Source organism: Sceloporus undulatus, chromosome 2 (genome assembly GCF_019175285.1).
Source record: "Sceloporus undulatus isolate JIND9_A2432 ecotype Alabama chromosome 2, SceUnd_v1.1, whole genome shotgun sequence".
Taxonomy (NCBI): Eukaryota; Metazoa; Chordata; class Lepidosauria; order Squamata; family Phrynosomatidae; genus Sceloporus; species Sceloporus undulatus.
Window position 1 is genome coordinate 232,286,489 of NC_056523.1, and position 18,058 is coordinate 232,304,546.

The following is an 18,058-nucleotide window of genomic DNA, read 5'->3' on the forward strand; positions in this document are numbered from 1 at the left end:
TTGACTTAGAGGAAAACATGTTTTCCCAGAGTCATAATCTTATGCTCACCCCATTCATCTGTCCATCTGCACTTTTAACTGTTTGCTATTAGGGCTGAATAGTCAAAACTCTTGCTTTGTTTTATACAAGCCAAATAGGTCATGCACCAGTCAGTTGCATTAGTATTGAGACATTTGATCTGTCCTTTACAGTCGTCTGAGCAGGAGCATCTACTGAAATATTTAACAGCAGCTACTGCTCCAAGACACACAGATGTTCAGATCCTCTTACTGGCACATTAGCTGCATATTCAAGAAGGAGTTCAACTTTTGTATTGTTGAGAGACCTTTCACATTGCTGAAACATAGAATCATAGAATCATAGAGTTGGAAGATACCTCAAGGGCCATCCAGTCCAACCCACTTTTGCCATGCAGGAACTTACAATCAAAGGACCCCTGACAACCTTTGCTTAAAAATCTCCAAAAAAGGAGACTCCATCACTATCCAAAGCATCATCTTCCTCTGTTGAACAGCTGTTACTGTCAGGAAATTCCTCCTAATGTTGAGGTGGAATCTCTTTTCCTGTTGCTTTAATCCATTGCTCTGAGTCCTGTTCTCTGGAGGAGCAGAAAACAAGCTTGCTCCATCCTCAACAAGACATCCCTTCAAATATTTAAACAGGGCTATCATATCACCGCTTAACCTTCTCTTCTCCAGGCTAAACATCCCCAGCTCCCTTAGTCGTTCCTCATAGGGTTTTATGGTTTCCAGACCCTTCACCATTTTGGTCGCCCTCCTTTGGACACGCTCCAGCTTTTCAACATCCTTTTTGAATTGTGGTGCCCAGAACTGGACACAGTATTATTCCAGGTGAGGCCTGACCAAAGCAGAATAGAGTGGCACTATTACTTCCCTTGATCTAGACACTATACTTCCATTGATACAGCTTAGAATCATATTGGGCTTTTTAGCTGCCGCATCACACTATTCACTCATGTTCGATTTGTGGTCTACTAGGACTCCTAGATCCCCTTCACATATTGTCTTGTTAAGTCAGGTGTCCCCCCGCCCTATAGCTATGCATTTCATTTTTTCTGCCTAAGTGCAGTACCTTACATTTCTCCGTGTTGCAATTCATTTTGTTAGTTTTGGCCCAGCTTTCTAATCTATTCAAGTCATTTTGAATTTTGATCCTTTCCCCTGAGGTATTAGCTACTCCTCCTAATTTGGTGTCATCTGAAAATTTGATAAGCAGGCCCGCTACTTCTTCATCCACATGGAAAATGTAAAACTTTGTAGACTCCCCTTGTTCTATAAGGGGGAACTAAAAGTTCAAAATGGCAAGGTTTTTGTATCTTGTGGCATGGAGGTTCATTGGCCAAATACCTCAGTCAGGAACACAACACCAGCAAGAGAATTAACATATTTATGCCATATTTATGTAGGCAACCAGGCATTCAATGGATACCTTTTTAGCCACAGCTGGTCAAACTCCAGTCACATGCCATCATCCCAAGGGGTAAACTCTATGTTACATCCCTCAGGGGTTGCAACATTGATCAAGCTAATGGTGGTGAATGCATATTACATTTCGAAGAGCAGTGGTTGCAAGGCCATAGTGTGTCATAAACAAAATTATGTTGCAAGCAAGACACTTTTTTCCATAAGATTCAGACAGCAATGTATTTGACGCTATTTATTTTATTGATTTTCTATCCAATCAGTCCAGAAGGGTGCAAACGTAGCTTACATTTTTTAAAAATTGCATTATTTGAGTACCATTTGAGTACCATATTGCCTTTCCCCTTCAAACACACAATTCTTCTTTCCACCCCAAACACCCCGAACTGTCAGCAATTGTGTTGATCCAAGGAAAGCCTGGCTTTGTATTCCCCTTCCCTTCCCTCAGGACTTCAGGCCTTTTCACTCACCAAGGACAGACAGGGCCAGAAGCTGAGTCCAGTCAGTCTTAGAATCATAGCATCATAGAATCATAGGCCTGCTACAGACTGCCAAAATAAAGCTACTTTGGGTCTCTTTGGAGGTATGCTGTTTAAATGATGCATGGGTCCTAAGAGTCTGGAGGTCGCACCAAAGCCACGCTCCAGTCCTAAGGACTACAGTGCAGCTTTGGTGCAGCTTCCGGATTTTTAGGATGTATGCATCATTTAAACAGTATACCTCCAGAGACCCAAAGCAGCTTTATTTTGGCAGTCTGTAACAGGCCATAGTCTTCTTCTTATATTTTTAATGGGTGGGCAGCCAGTGCACAGATCAAAAACCTTCTTTAAAGAAAACATGCAAGTGTATGCCTTCCCATTAGTGGGAAGGGTTGGTGTCACCCAGTATGGCAACTCATGGTGTCACCCCCACCATTGACATCCCCCCATACTACACCCATACAGAATCCATAGTAATGTTTTTGTACCAATATGGTAAAGGTTGACAAGATTGCCTAGTTGTGTCTGATGGTATTTACTCATAAATCGTTGTGACATAAACAACTAGAAAAATTAAAATACGTAATACCTTTAAATTGCAATATCATATGCAGAGAAGAAATGTGTTTACATATACATAGTTACATGCGATTAAAGTGAAAATTTGGTAAAATGTGCTATTTTAAAAGAAAATTATCAAAAAATAAAAATAATTTAGAGCCAACAGAGCTATCCCTATACATAATTTAACTTCCTTTGCCGTTTTGTTGCTCGCCCGCTCACTCAGTTTATAGAGATTCTTCAAGAACACTATTTGATGGGTATGCTTCCAATTCTGTCATCCAAGTCATTGATAAAGATGTTGAATAGCACTGGGCCCAGGACAGAGCCCTGTGGGACCCCACTGGTCACTTCCCTCCAGGATGAAAAGGAGCCATTGTTGAGCACCCTTTGGGTTCAGCTAGTCAACGAATTACAAATCCATGTAGTACTTGCATTGTCTGGCCCACATTTTACTAGCTTGTTTGCAAGAATATCATGGGAGTTCTTGCTGAACCAGTTGGAAACTATGCTGTCCACAGGGCCTGTTCTCAAAGCAGTCCCACAGGTAATCCACACCACATGGCACCAAGCCACACCTCTTGGTTTTTTTGTTTGTTTGTTTTCCCACCATGCATGCGCACCACCGTACAAACACACCACCTGAGACCAGAATTACCTCCCTCTTCCTGCTCAGCTGCCTTCCCAGTGGATGCTCCATGTTGACTGGTCACACAGTCCCACGGGCAACACTTCACCCATATGCTGGCGAAAAGTCAGGAAGAAACTCTTCTGGAACATGAGCACATAGCCTGAAAAACCCACAAAAAAATGTCACCCATATGGTACATCAGTGCGCCCAGTGACACATTGACAAAGCACAATTATGGAGGCACCCCTCTGTACATGTCCCCTTTACCCCATGCCCCCCTGTTGGACTGTCTGGCTCATGTAGGTTTGAATTATGTCCATTGCATTATTGCCAACCTTTCATGCTTGTCGTACTTTTGTATCATGGGGTGTGACAAGTCAATGGCGCTATCAGTCAGTGGTGCAGCTGGCCATCATATGAAATACGCTCAAATGAAAAAAAAATATGGCACATAATGGCTCTGGCAGCTGTGTCTCACCAATGCCAGGGCGCATACTTGACCACTTCTATACACTGCCTTGGTTTTCCTGAATGCCTTGCTGTTCATATGCTGGTATAAGACGCACATTTTCCATGTCAAGACGGAGTATCAAGGCTGCTTTTTGCTCTGGGTTTTAGCACCAGAGCGCGGCTTCATGATGGGCTCTACCCAGTTTTGTGTCGTGTGTCATCTGAACAGGTAGGATTCAAATTGGGTTGAAGCCACTTTATTTTGCCAATGCGGAGTGTTGTAGCTCCATCCTATAACATCCTGGGATTTGTAGTTTTATGAAGTCTGCAGCCATTTCTGCCAGAGTGCTGGTGCCTCATAAAACTACAATTCCCAGGATTCTATAGGAGCTATGCCAGTTAAAGTGGCATCAAACTGCATTATTTCTACAGTGTAGATGCACCTTTTGTCATCCATGACCATTTGAAGCTATGTTGAGAAAAGGGGACTTATCGCTTTGAAATGGAATATGGTTTTGGTTTTTTGCTTGTTTTCTGTTTAATTTGGAATTATTAAAATATGTTGCTCTTCGGATGCCTAATACTTTTGCCTGAAGATCAAACTCAAGGGAATACCTTCAGTACAAAATTACTTTCAAGGCCTGATACTAATCTTGTACTAAAGTACTGTAGTGTTGAGGCCTGGTATTGCTACTCTTACCACTTCTATAGAAAGGGTTCTTTTGAAAAATGATTTAGTTCACTAGTATATTATAGAGCGATCTTGCAGCACCTCTGAGACTAACTGAAAGGAAGAAGTTGGCAGCATGAGCTTTCATTGACTTGAACCTACTTACTCATTGACTTGAACCTACTTACTCAGATGCATTTATGAAAGCTCACGCTGCCAACTTTTTTTTCATTTAGTCTCAAAGATGCTACAAAATCTCTCTACATAGGGATTCTACAGACAGACATGGCTAGTATACTAAATTGGATTTCTTTGCCATGAAAATAGTATGCCAATATAGCCTTCCCTGTCCTTAGTAGATTGCAACTCACACATGCAGCATCCCACTGATGGTTAACAATATCCCACTGACTGTGTCTGTGCCACTGCGTTTTTGCTGTATCCACACCTTAAGGTTCTCTGCACTGAAAAGCCTAAAAGGGAGGTAGACTGTCATATCAACAATACGATAATAAGGGGAAATAATCCTTTTTGTGGTACCTCAGCTGTCAACTTGACAGTATGCTTCTTTATCAACTGCTGGGAACACAAGGTGAGTACAACACAAGTTTTACTCGTGTTCTGCTTATGGGCTTCCCATAGGCAGCTGGTTGGCCACTGTGTGAACAGAATACTTGACTAGAAAAGCCTTTAGTCCAGAGGTTCTCAACTTTTGATCCTCCAGCTGTTTTAGACTTCAGCACCTTTGCCAGCATGACCAATGATGAAGGAATCTGGGAGATGAAGTCAAAAACATCTGGAGGACCAGAGGCTGAGAATAATCAAACAGGAATCTTATTTTCTTTGAATATCTTCCCTTTGGTGCTAACGTTGCAGTCCTTTTTGGCATCAGATTAAAAAAAGGTTTTGTTTGCCTGAACATTTTGTTTTATTATACCTTGTTGCTATTCAGTGGTTTTGCTGGCTGGGCCTTATCAGTTTTATTTTATTCGGTAATAACAGACCTTGGCCTTATTTATTTTACACCAGAGTCTTATTTATTTTACCGGAAGCTCAAAGAATAAAGGGCAGTTTTAAAATAAATCTAGTAAGAAAATAATCTAGCAGCAAGCACTTTAGTTTCAGCTTCATGAAGGAGCTTATTCCAAGCCCCTTAAAAACAACAACAGAACAACAATAACAACAAACGCTACCACTATTCTGTGCAACAATTAAAAGAACATTATAGGCTACACCCACCGATTTCTTCTACACTTGCAAAAGAAACCAATGAATACATGGGAAATGGGAGAAAATACCAAATTACAAGACGATTAAAAAAAGAGTTGTGTTGGATAAAACTACATTTAGCATCTCTCCTAATAGCACTGGTTGGGATATATAAGGAAGAAGATGTTTTTCAATAAAATTCCTGTTTTCATAACAGATAGACGACCTTGGGAACCTTGCAAAAAATAATTTTATTGAACAACATCTTCTTCCTTATTAATTCCAACCAATACTACTGAAAGGGATACTCCTTTTCATGCAGGACAAAAGTATATGAATCAATCCCAAGATTTAATTTCTCTCCACTCATCACCAGATCATATCCATATAGATGAAATTTGGATATTTTTGTCCATCGCTTGCTTACTTGGAATGAGATTTTAATGCCCATGTCAGCAATTTAGAGATAGCACTTAAGATGTCTTCACTGTTCCTTTTTGTTTTAATTTTGTGCTGTCAGCCAACTCAGTCACCTCACAATTCAACCAGTTCAAAGTCACTTCTGGGCAAGGTTGAAAAACAACACTGGTCCCAGTGCAAACCAGGAGGGGATTCAGTTGCAAGAACTATTTTTTCCCCTTATTCTGTGCTTGAAACTACTAGTCCAAAAAGAGGACCTCTCCTCTTCTTCCAAGACTGTTCAGTCACAAGGTGAGAGAAGGCTTCACAGAAACCAGGCTGTTTCTTCTTCAGCAGGACTTGTTCTTTTGCATCCTACCTGTTTGGATAGTTTATCTTTAATAGTGCTTTCCACAATTTATCTGGAAAAATTATTAAGCTAACATTCCCTGAACTTCTTTTTAAAATCAGGTGTTAAATTGGCCAATTTCCAGTCCTTTGGCGGAGGATAATTTTGTAACATATTTTTGCTGTATAACTGGCAATTTCATATTTGAGTTTATTAAGAACTCTGAGATTATTCTTCACAAAGGTAGTAAGGCATAGGCTGCTTTCCTTGCTTGAGAGTAAGCCTCACTGAATTCAACCACTGTAGTAAGTATGTATAGGATTGTCAATTAAGGATTTCAAAGAAACCAGTATAAAACTAATTATCATTGAAATGAACTAAGTGTTTGTATATGTTGGGGAGAAGTAGAACCTAAGACCAAGCTGACATCTTGAACATGGCATGCTGTGTGTACCCTTTAATTTAATTCAAACTCAAATCAAGGCTGGGATGGGGCAATGAGATCCTCTCAAAACAAGACAAATACTGTCTTCTCAACTTGCAATTATTAACGACGATGAACCTTGGAACACCAGGTCAACATCTGCCGCAAGAAAAGACAAAATACATACTTTAAAATTATACATAGGTTATACATCGGGAGGGGGAAGTTTGCAACATACACACACCCAAACCCATTCAGAAGCAACGATTCTATGGTATGCAACAGGCAAATACAAAAATTGTGAATTATTTTATGCTTTTAGTGTTCAAAACCTCCTTACGTAGAGGAATATTCCACATATCTACTAGAAGGTTTTACAAGGCATCTTTGTAAAGTAAATATAAGGCACATGATTACATTAAATAATAGAATTCAGTCAAACAACATTATCAAAGTTCACTGTGCAATCAAGTGTGCTAGACAAGCAAGCAATCCATCTAGCTGATGGAGAAGTTTTAAGGATGGAAGTTATCCCCCCCCCCAATTTTACACTCCAGAGACATCTCTGTGAAGTGTCTTAAGAGCATTCAAGCAAGGAAAACCACATCTCCCTGGCACAATTAAGAGGCATTACAATAACTCTTTGAAGTAAGTAACAAAGCAGTACTGTAAGGATTAAGTTTCATTACTTCCCATGGATTAAATCCTTCACATTCATTGCTATTAACTAGAATATAAATTAAAAGGGATCAAGATCTCCCTCTTGCCAAACAGTCCAAACAAGCTTTCAAAAAAGACCAGGGAGGCCATTCAAATGAGCAGGGCATAGTGGGAAAAGATTCAAAAAACACCCCAATTCTAACTAGAGAAAAGCATCTGTGTCGGGAATTGTATGAGTTGTTTCCAGTCAAGCAGATATTTTGTTCTTAGAACGTTTCCTAACTGATCTTAAAGCACCAAACTTGCATTTACAAGTGTCTCATCTGCTCTTCTTGGCTAAAGAGACGGCAGGGGGGAAAAAAAGAAATGGCAGGAAAGGCAGACTGATTTATTCACATTCAGGTTTAGCACTTTCAAGCTATAAAGAGATAAAAAAATGAACAGTATCTAAGATGCAAAGCACTTGAGAACTGCTTTAATAAAGCCTTAAATGCCTGTTAAGTAGTGAAGGTTTACAGACAACAGTTTTGAATGCTAGATAAGAATAATCTCAAATGTGTAATGAGAAATAAAAGTATATATTACCAATTGTTATCAAACTGTCAATTTCCCTAGTCATCTAATGGAGTGGGCTACAGTCCATGAGAGTGAATACAAAATAAACATGCGGCCAGTAAGATGCCACCAAATCGCCCTGCTCTGCTTTTGCTGTAACAGACCAAAGCTCCCATGGTTACTTATTGTCAAAGAAGCCAGAAAAGGCATCAATGAATGGGAACTGGATGTGATTCAGGCTGACAGCATTCATTAAATAATCCTATACCAAAAGCACTAATAAAGTGACATGGGCATTGGAAAGAGCAAAAGTGTTAGCTTTGGAGGGGGGGCCTACAAAATGCACAGTTTGGTAATATTAGGAAAAACTGTGACAGATTATTTGCAAGATTTTGAATTCGCTAGACTTCAGCATCATCCTAAATAATACCTAAAGCACCGCTCCCAATACCCAAATGGCCAGAAGAAACAGGCAAAAGCAATGTTTTGTTAGGCTAGAGGTTGTAATTGTATGGTCTGCATTTAGAGTCACTCTCAAGATAGAGACAGCAGACTGAATTAATCTTCTCTTTTAATGTACTATCAGATTACACCTAGGATTCTGTGATAGAAAAAGTGTTGATTTCTTTTGAAAAGTAGTCTGTATATTACTGTTTTTAGTTTTAGCAAATGAACTGACATTAACTACCGTAATAGCTGAAGTTACAAAATTTGAAGATCATTAAAAGTAACACTAGCGCACTAGGTTTTACTGTGTTAAAAGCAAGAATTATATGAAGAAAAGAAAATGGAGATCGAGAAAAGGTCAGATTCACTGCTGATACTGAACAGAAATATATGCATTATAGCATAAGCAAACTTCAAACTGTCACTGGTTGACAACTCATGTTTTCACTGACTATGCTGACCAAGCCAATATACAGCTGGAGTCCAACAAGATCTGACTCCCTACACTTGACTTAAAGATAGATCAGACTGCTAGGAAAGTATAGTAAAGAACAAAGATTACGTATCAACATCCACTGTGCTGACTTTATGGACTCATGCTGCTACAATGGTAATTCAACAGAGAAAGTTTTTACAAGTGGCAGAAATAGTGACAGAACTGCTTGTAGATCACAACTATAGCAGATGTATTCACTTAACTGTTTCTTAAAAGCCTTGTTAGAAGAACAGTGGAATTCAGTTCACATCAATTGCTTTATGCAAAAAGACCCTTTTATATGTCTCCACCATTCTGTAACATGGTTGTGGGAGATTAAATTATCATACTCAAAACAGTGTTTCCACTGCACAGATATCACTCTATCCTAGTACTCAACCCACAATATTGGATTAGGTTTTTGAAAAAATGCAATCCAACTGGAGTGAGATACTAGTGGAAGGTCATTGTGGATCTTCCTACAAAGACAATCTAAAGGAAAAGTGTGTGAAAAAAGCATACAGTTGTTTCCACTCTCTTTGGATTAATACACCTATTAAGACAACAAGTGCTGTGGATGGAATATGGCTGTACAGCTGCCACTACCCAGCCTAACATCTCTAGTGAGAACCAAAACCTCCCATCTCTCTGTGATAAAGTTTTATTTTTTATCTCCTGCAGAAGCAAGCTGCCTCCCTGTTGTACACGACAGTATCTTTAGCACTGATAGAGAAGCAAAGGAATCATTTGGGCAGGACAATTTTAGGAGGGCAAGATATATCTGAAAAAAATCATACCAAGCAAGACAAGAGAAGATTAAGTCTATAATGTAAAATACTTTGTAATGCAGGTATTGGGAGAGATACTGGAGACACTGATAAATGTTTCCACTCTGACTTTTCACTTATATAATGCAAAGCCATATTATGCTAAGTGTTGCAGTATATGATAAATAGATATGCTGGTTGAAGAAATATTGCCCACAGTATAAAAAGGGACAAATATGGTCCCTATGTCTGTAACAACCCAGCCATAAACAAACAATGTACATTTACTAGTTCATTACACTATCACTCCAGATGAAAAAAAAAATCTTCTGGAAGTACATAGTGAAAAACTAGTAAGGTTTATACATAAAAAGTCATAATGGAACAAAGGCCAAATAAGGCACTAATTATGCATTTCAAAGCAATATATAGCACAAAGAAAGGCTTAGTTCTGTTTCTACAACAGAACACTGGTGATAGGCACTGAAACCAGACAAGGAAGAAAGTATCAAAATCTGTGGGGTTTTTGTACTTTCGAGGAATGTGTTAAAATAAATAGATAGGAATCAAGCATCTGAAGCAAGGAAAGAGAGCAATGTTCAAGTATGACAGATGCAAATAATAATACTGGGGAACTCCCACCCTGCACCCCCCTCCGTTATTAATTGTTTTATCACAGTGACTAAGAACAGTTCACTTCATATCCAGTCTCAGTAGTGCAGGGGTCCAAGCACCCTTTTAGCAGGCAATATCTAGGAGGCCTAGAATGACCTCTCCGGAAGCATGCGTCTTCACAAAGGCTCCTTTGCCAGCTTCCTCCTCCCTCAAGGCATGCAGGGCCTGTAGCCTCCCAGAAAGCACAGTTCCAAGCAATTCTTTGTTTGTCCAGATCCATTTTCCACACGCAACAAGATGCAAGAAGGCCAAGCTCAGATTTGGAAGATTCCCCCTTCACAGGACATCAGGCCCTGTGCTTCCACAACTCCTTTTTGAAAGCAATTTGCTCCTTGTCTTTTCCTTTCCTCTTCCTAGCCCAAAAGAACCTTTTGCATCCTGCGTGCAGCAACGATGGCTTCGTCTTCTGAGTCCGACTCACTCTGAGAATTGGAACTCTGAGATGCGGAACTGCAAGGGGAAGAGCACTCCGGGGAACAAAGGTAGTGCATCAGGGGAACACGGTACTTCCCACAAAAGTCAACAAATTTGATTTGCCGGACACAGCTGTCAAAATAGACTCCTATAGAAAAAAAAGACAAAGTTTTTAAGATAACAGATGCTTCAAACTGTTACTGAAAACAAAACTTGTTTGCAGAGATAACATCCCTAACTTTCTTTCCGCATAAGGTATTAATATGCACCTAAAACAGAAGAAGGCATGTCCTGGTGTTCAGAACTTGGCTGTTGGCCATCCTAACCTGATACAAATCTGTGGTAACTTTCAACCTGCAGGGTTGTGGTGACATATTTTTTTTTTAATGTAAATTGATTACTGGTTGCCAGCTATTGATACACATCACTATGATCTGGCAAAGCCATTCCTATAGGGAACAAGGGAAATAGATTATTTAAGAAGGCTTTTTAACGTAATCATGACACGGTGGTTTTATATGGAGTGTGTGTGTTTTAGTTATGCTTGAATTTTCTGTATGTTAATTTTATATTGTTTTAATTCAATGATTTTAACTGTTTTTTAAATTTTTAATAAAATATTTTTATCTTGTGAGTCCTCTTGGGTCCTTTTCTAGCAGAAAGGAGGCATAAAAATGAAATAAACAAATCAATAATAATAAAAAAAGACCCCAGGATGAGGAAAAAGTAATCATGTACCAAAAAGAAAGAAAGAAAAGGAAAAGAGGAAGGGGAAGGAGAAGGAAAGGAAAACTGGAGTGGACCTCATGTTGTAGATTGGATTTAAGTATGATGTGGAAAACAGACAAAGGGGCTGTACAAAGAGGCTCTATGCTGCCCCTGAATGGCCTGGGTTAGGGATGTAGCAGCCGCACACCACACCCCAACCATGAAACGTGGTTCTTATTTGCGCCCTAGAACAGGTGCCATAAGAGCCACAGCACAGCCGTATGACGTCTGTCATGTGCAGTGCCATGTAAGTGCTGCGCGCGAGCGACGCCATCATGGCGTGCTCCGTCTGTATGGGCACGTGCCAAGGTGGTGGCCAGGGTGCGCGAAGGAGTTGCTGAGCGTGTAAACGCTCAGCCCTTGCACAACCTTAGTCCGCGCTCAGGCCAGCACAAAGTGGTGGTCTGTACCGGGCCAAATTCTCAGGATGTTGAAAGGAGAAATGTTTATTCAGAATAAACCCCACTGACTTAAATGGGGCTTACCCCCAAGTAAGTACAGGATTGTAGGCTCAGTGTTATGAAAAGGCTGTAGAATGCTAATCTAAATGCCATGAAGACACAACAGTTATGGGGCATGGCATGCAGATGATGCACACCCAGTGCGGCTGAAAGCTGCTCCAAGGCCACCTAAGGTGGCCCAAAGCCGCCAGCAAAAGAAGTGGCAAAAATCTGCTCCTGTGGCTCATTTGGGACCGCAGTGGCCTGCTTTCAGAGCAGGCTGTTCTGTCGCCACAGTCCCAGGCTGATCCGGACTTGATCACAGGCGCAGTGGCCAGAGGCCACTCCAAACCGCCCATCTGTTTTGCCCCAATGACACCTAACAACTTGCACCCAAAGAAGGGTTGTGCAGCATGGATAGTACACTGAAAGGCAGGAGAAAGAGAATGCTAAGGGGCCAGGGAACAGAGCATACCTCCACATTTAGGATTGGGGCAATTGCTGGCCAAGCTCAAGTACCGGAGCAGGTTCCCAGGGAGATCACTAGGAACATAGGGAACATTACGGGTTTTGATTGTGCGTCCAGCCAGCTCCTGAAGACTTGGAGGATTGTAGGTCAAGTCACGGACAAATCGCACAACCAAAGGATTCCCTCGCAAACTCAGTTCTTCAAGATGCACAAGATTGAGGATCTCCCGAGGAAGATATGTCAAAAGGTTATTGTGCAGGCTAAGGGAGCGCAATGAATGCAACCTGGAAAGCAAAGAGATGAAAACCCAAGGTAAGACTGCCAAAAGTTTTGTTTCTTCTCTGGATTAGAAGGAGTTATTGCTACCAACTTGAAGGCACAATAAAGTACATTTTTGTGGATAGTCCCTATCCCGAATAAAATTACTAGCCATGATGGCCAGAAGTGAGTAGCTTTCATGACATGAAATCCCCCAACTTGGTGTAATATACAAAAATAGTCAAAATAAGTAACACTTAGTTTGAAGTTGGCACGGTCCATATATATTTTCACCCAAGATGGCTCAACTACCTAGAAAAAAAATCCCTTGGCAATTGTGGGCCGGGAAGGGAGGAGAATGCTGCTGAAAAAGATGTGGAACTGCAAAATACATAACCAAATGTTTTTAGAATTATACTTTGGAGAAAACCATTCACAGAGAACAATGACTGGTCTGCCTTCTGAAATGTTTTCTTTACTAAGCCCACTATTTCCATACACTCACAATTGCTTCTCATATAAAGGTATATTACTGATTTAGGAAATACAAATCTGTGATGATCTCCCATTTACACATGCATGTCACTACATATATCAAGAAAACAAGCATGAGAAACACCTCTGTTGGTCCAAATGCAATAAGGCTTTATCAGATCACTCACGCTTCTTCCTATACCAATTTACCTTAGAGTAAGTTACAGTGGAACTCTTCTCTGAACAGATATCCATAATTAGCATGTTAATGAGATTACTTCCTTATACAGTACACAAAAGCAATACAACTGATATATGGATTGCAATATTACTGCACAATTTGTTTTGGCTGTACAAGTGCTCTGAATCTGCAACAATCACACTTCCCAGGACTACAGATGTGAAGACCTGGAAGAATTTAGGGGGAAAGGTGTGTTTCTTCCCTAAAATGGTTTTTATTGGAAAATTGGGATGTGGGAGGTTGTTATGGACTATGTTCTTTAGGAATGATGAATAAAATGTTTAATGCAAGATGTTCCAATATTTCCTATCCTAAAATCATTTCTAAAAATTATGGGGCTGGACAGACATCCCCTAAAGGGCCGCCTGCAGCTGTCCCTTTCAGTGCTAGATTGGGGCTGATCTGGTCTTTCTGTGGCACAAAAAGGAACCGCAAAAAGCAGCTCCTTTTTGCACGATGGTAAGGGTGCCATAGCTGCCAGCACTGCAGTTTTTCAGTGCTCCTTTGGCGCTGTGTTATCTATAGTGGAGCGCATGGCATCACGCTTGCATGGGGCGGAGTCAGGGCATGCGTTGTACGGACACCACGCCCCCATGCCAGGCTTTGATGCCAGTCTGTTGAGGTTCTTAATAAGAGGGAGAGTTTTGTGGAAGACTATGTACATTAGCAGATCACAATAGTCTTGGTTTCCTTTTCAAATTTCATTTTATGGATATGAGTGCATTATATCCACTTGGAACTATGGAGAACTAGTAAAGACAAAATAATTTTCTCTCCTTTACTAATGTTGATGTTGATGCTTTACCCTGTTCCACTTGGGAGATTTTGTCTGATCCTTAAAGTGGAAACACCAAGGAGGCTCCTTATATCAGTATTTCGGGAACTTGTAAAAATCTTTATAGTGAATTTTTTTAAAAAGTCAAGTTCAATTTGTAATTATGTTCTAAATAAACTGTACTTTTAATATCTCAAACACAATTTCATGCCAAAGTGAAATATAATGGCTTTTATGTTTCTAAAGTAACAAAAATGATTTCCAGTCTGTAAAGTGGTGTTAACGGTGCAGTTTTTAAATGTTTCTAAACAATTCATTTTTGAAAAAAAATGGAGGATGTTTTTTCCATGGTTTCAAAATTTCTGATATGTTTTCATCTCTGTCAAGGATACACAGCGAACTACGCTATGTTGTGAGCAACAACACATAGCTTCCATCCTTCTTCCAAGACTCACATGCTTTCTGAAGCAAATACCAGATTCACAACCGCTTGAATTTAGGAGATCAGAGTGAGAAAGACATTCAAAAGTAGTAAAAAGGATAAAATACTCACTGTGCTAACTGTGGGGGAATACTCTGTATCTTGTTATCACACAAGACAAGGTAACTGAGTGATGGTAGGTTTGCTAACTCTGGTGGAACAGAAGTAATGAAATTTCCTCCAAGATACAAGAATTCTAAGCTGAAAAACAAAAGTAATAAGCAAAGCTTGTAAATGTAATTTCTCACAGCTCAGACTATTCTCTCAACAGATATAATTTTGCAAGAGGAAACAGTATTAAAATACAGACTGCCAAAATAAAGCTGCTTTGGGTCTCTTTGGAGGTATGCTGTTTAAATGATGCATGCATCCAAAGAATCCAGAAGCTGCACCAAAGCTGCACTCCAGTGCTTAGGAATGGAGTGTGGCTTTGGCGCAACCTCCGGACTTTTAGGACCCATGCATCATTTAAATAGCATACCTCCAAAGAGACCCGAAGCAGCTTTATTTTGGCAGTCTGTAACAGGCCTTCCTGACAGTAAGAACTGCTCAACAGTGGAATCAGAATGCTTTTGAAAGTGAAGGACTCTGATTTGCTGGAAGTTTTTAAACAGAGATTGGATTACCACCTCTTCATCTGTGGATTCCTGCATTGACAGAAGTTAGAATTAAATGGCTTTTGGATTTCTTTTCTTTGTGTGACAAAATAAAATTGTAAATTGCCAGTGACCTCATCATCACATTTACCTTTTCACAACCACAGTTTGGGCAGGAAAATGCTCTATTTAGGGTTGACTCGGTGTTCTAATGTGACATGCAAGTGTTCTGTTATTGTTATTATATTTACTCAGTATGTACAATACACTCAAAAACTAATTAAGGCCTTCTTCCTGAAGGACTGCAATATATAAGCATGCAAAGGGGGATCTTGTAGCACCTTTCAGACTAACTGAAAGAAAGAAGTTGGCAGCATGACCTTTCATGGGCCTGTTACAGACTGCCAAAATAAAGCTGCTTCGTTTAAATGATGCATGGGTCCTAAGAGTCCAGAGGTCGCGCCAAAGCCACACTCCATTCCTAAGCACTGGAGCACAGCTTTGGTGCAGCTTCCGGATTCTTAGGACCCATGCATCATTTAAACAGCATACTTCCAAAGAGACCCAAAGCAGCTTTATTTTGGCAGTCTGTAACAGGCCATAGACTTGAATCTACTTCCTCAGATGCATGTTTGTAAAAACATGAATGTGAGAAAATAGGCTAAAGTCTATGAAAACTCATGCTACCAGCTTCTTTATTTCAGCTTGTCTCAAAGGAGCTACAAGATCCCTTTGCATGCTGATTTTCCAGACTATGTGGTCCCTCCACATTAGCTGGCATTAGGGGTGAAGGATCCCTGTGAATATAGAAAAACTGCAAGTTAAACACTATTTTTATCAAGAGGACACCTCTCTGGAAATCTCCAGGTCCTCCAGTGCAACTCTATGGTCAACACCTGCCAGAAGCTGATGACAAAATCATGTTGGAGGACCTACAAATGCCCAGAGAAGTGTTTTCTCGAGGAACATCTAGATTCTCCAGCACAACTCTATGGTCAACTTCTGGCAGATTTGAGCTGGAGGACCTAGAGATTCCTAGAGAGAAGATATTAATCAATACCACAAATAATCAAATCCGCAAAAGCCAAAGCCACAAATGTGGAGGGCCAACTATACATGAGTTAACAAATGGTGACTGCAGTCTTTCCTCCTTTCTCAAAATGCTAGAAGCACCACCAATGTGCTTATTCCTGAAGTGGACCCCAACAATCTCCATATACAGAAACCGAGGCGAAGGAAGCAGTCTGTGGCAGGCCCCTTCTCTACTACTACTACTACTACTACTACTATTATCTTATATCCTGCCTTTCTCCGATCACAGGGAGTCAAAGTGACTGTTCTTCACAAGGTTGTTTTGTGGGAAAATAAGTAGGAGATAAACAGAGGTTAGTAATTTTCCATCAATGTGTGCAAACGCCTTGAAATGAAAAACTCAGCCATGTCTAAGTGAAAACTTTGCACCTGAAAGCAAAGAGTGTTTGTGGTTGTTGTTGTGTACCTTCAAGTCCTTTCTGACTTATGGCAACCCTGAGGTCTAGGGTTTTTCTTGACAAGATTTGTTCAAAGCAGGTTTGCCATAAGTCGGAAAGGACCAAATCAAAGCTTGAAACATTCATAAAAGTGTAAATCCCTGCTTCTTAAATCATGCTCCAAATGGAAGACGTTTTAGGAATCCTCCTGGTCGAAACGCAGAACGTAGGCCATGTCCTGGAAAAGGAAGACGTCTGCTCTCCCTGGGATGACAAGGAGGGCAAGCCGTTGTAAAATGTAGGGCCTTTGAGAATAATGTGGGACATAACCAAATCAAAGCTAAAAACACTAATATAAGTTCCTGCCTCTTAGTACTGCTCAAAATGGAGAACAGTTTGGAATTACTGCTGGAGAGAAGGTTGAAATGTAGGATGTGTCTTGGGGGGGGGGGGGGAATGGAAACTCCCTGGTCAACCATAATAGAGGACGTCTTTGCAATTCCTCTTGGACAGAAGACGGAAATGTCAGATATGTCCTGGAAAGGGAGGACACCCGGCTACCCTGAATGAAAGGTATTTTGAGATTCCTCCTGGACAGAAGGTGGAAAGGTAGGGTGTGTCTTAGAAACGGAGGATGCTTGGTCACCCAGAATGGAGGACAGTATGGAATTCCTCCTGGGAACAAGCTAGAAATGTAGGACGTGTCTAGTCGCCCTGAATGGAGGATGTTTTTGCCCTTCCTCCTGGACAGGAGCTGGAAATGTAGGGCACGTCCTGGGAAAAGGTAGAGGACTAGTCTCCTTGAACGAAGGACATTCTAGAATTCCTCCTGGACAGAAGCTGGAAATGTAGGGCATGACCTAGAAAAAGGAGGACACCTGATCACCCTGAATGGAGGATATTCTACAGTTCCTCCTGGTCAAGTTGAGCTGTAGGAAAAGTCCTGGAAAGGGAGGATGTGTCTGGTCACCCAGAAAGGAGGACATTGTGGAATTCCTCCTGGAAAGAAGATGGAAATGTAGGACTTATCCTGGGGGGGGGGGGGGTACCTGGTCAGCCTGAAAGGGGCACATTTGGATGCCTGATCACCCCGGAAAGGAGGACATTTTGCAATTCCTCCTGGGCAAAAGAATGAAATGTAGTCTATGTCCAGGGAAAAGCAGGACACTGGTCACCCTGAAAAGAGGACGTTTTGGTATTCCTCTTGAACTGGAGATGGAAATGGAGGGCACATCCTGGAAAAAGGAGGACACCTGATCACTCTGAATGGAGGATATTGGAGAATTCCTCCTGGGCAGAAGACCGAAATGTAGGACATGTCCTGGGAAAAAGGAGGACCCCTGGTTCCCCCTGAATGTGGGATGTTTTGCGATTCCTCCTGGGCAGAAGACCGAAATGTAGGACATGTCCTGGGGAAAAGGAGGACACCTGGTTCCCCCTGAATGTGGGATGTTTTGCGATTCCTCCTGGGCAGAAGAC

General features: G+C 40.9%; 2 protein-coding genes across 2 annotated transcripts in view; both read right to left on the reverse strand.

Moving 5' to 3' along the window:
* Positions 1-4,730, reverse strand: part of GPR156 (G protein-coupled receptor 156) — a 30,865-nt gene extending 26,135 nt beyond the window's left edge. Inside the window, 1 exon segment of the mRNA XM_042447744.1 lies at positions 4,606-4,730. Within this exon segment, the coding sequence (XP_042303678.1) occupies positions 4,606-4,730 (125 nt within the window).
* Positions 4,731-5,248: 518 nt separating this feature from the next.
* Positions 5,249-18,058, reverse strand: part of LRRC58 (leucine rich repeat containing 58) — a 13,630-nt gene continuing 820 nt past the window's right edge. Inside the window, exons 2-4 of the mRNA XM_042451337.1 lie at positions 14,587-14,715; positions 12,292-12,569; positions 5,249-10,756 (exon numbers count right to left, since the gene is read on the reverse strand). Coding sequence (XP_042307271.1) covers positions 10,548-10,756; positions 12,292-12,569; positions 14,587-14,715 — 616 coding nt within the window. The 3' untranslated portion in view covers positions 5,249-10,547. The remainder of the gene's footprint in view (positions 10,757-12,291; positions 12,570-14,586; positions 14,716-18,058) is intronic.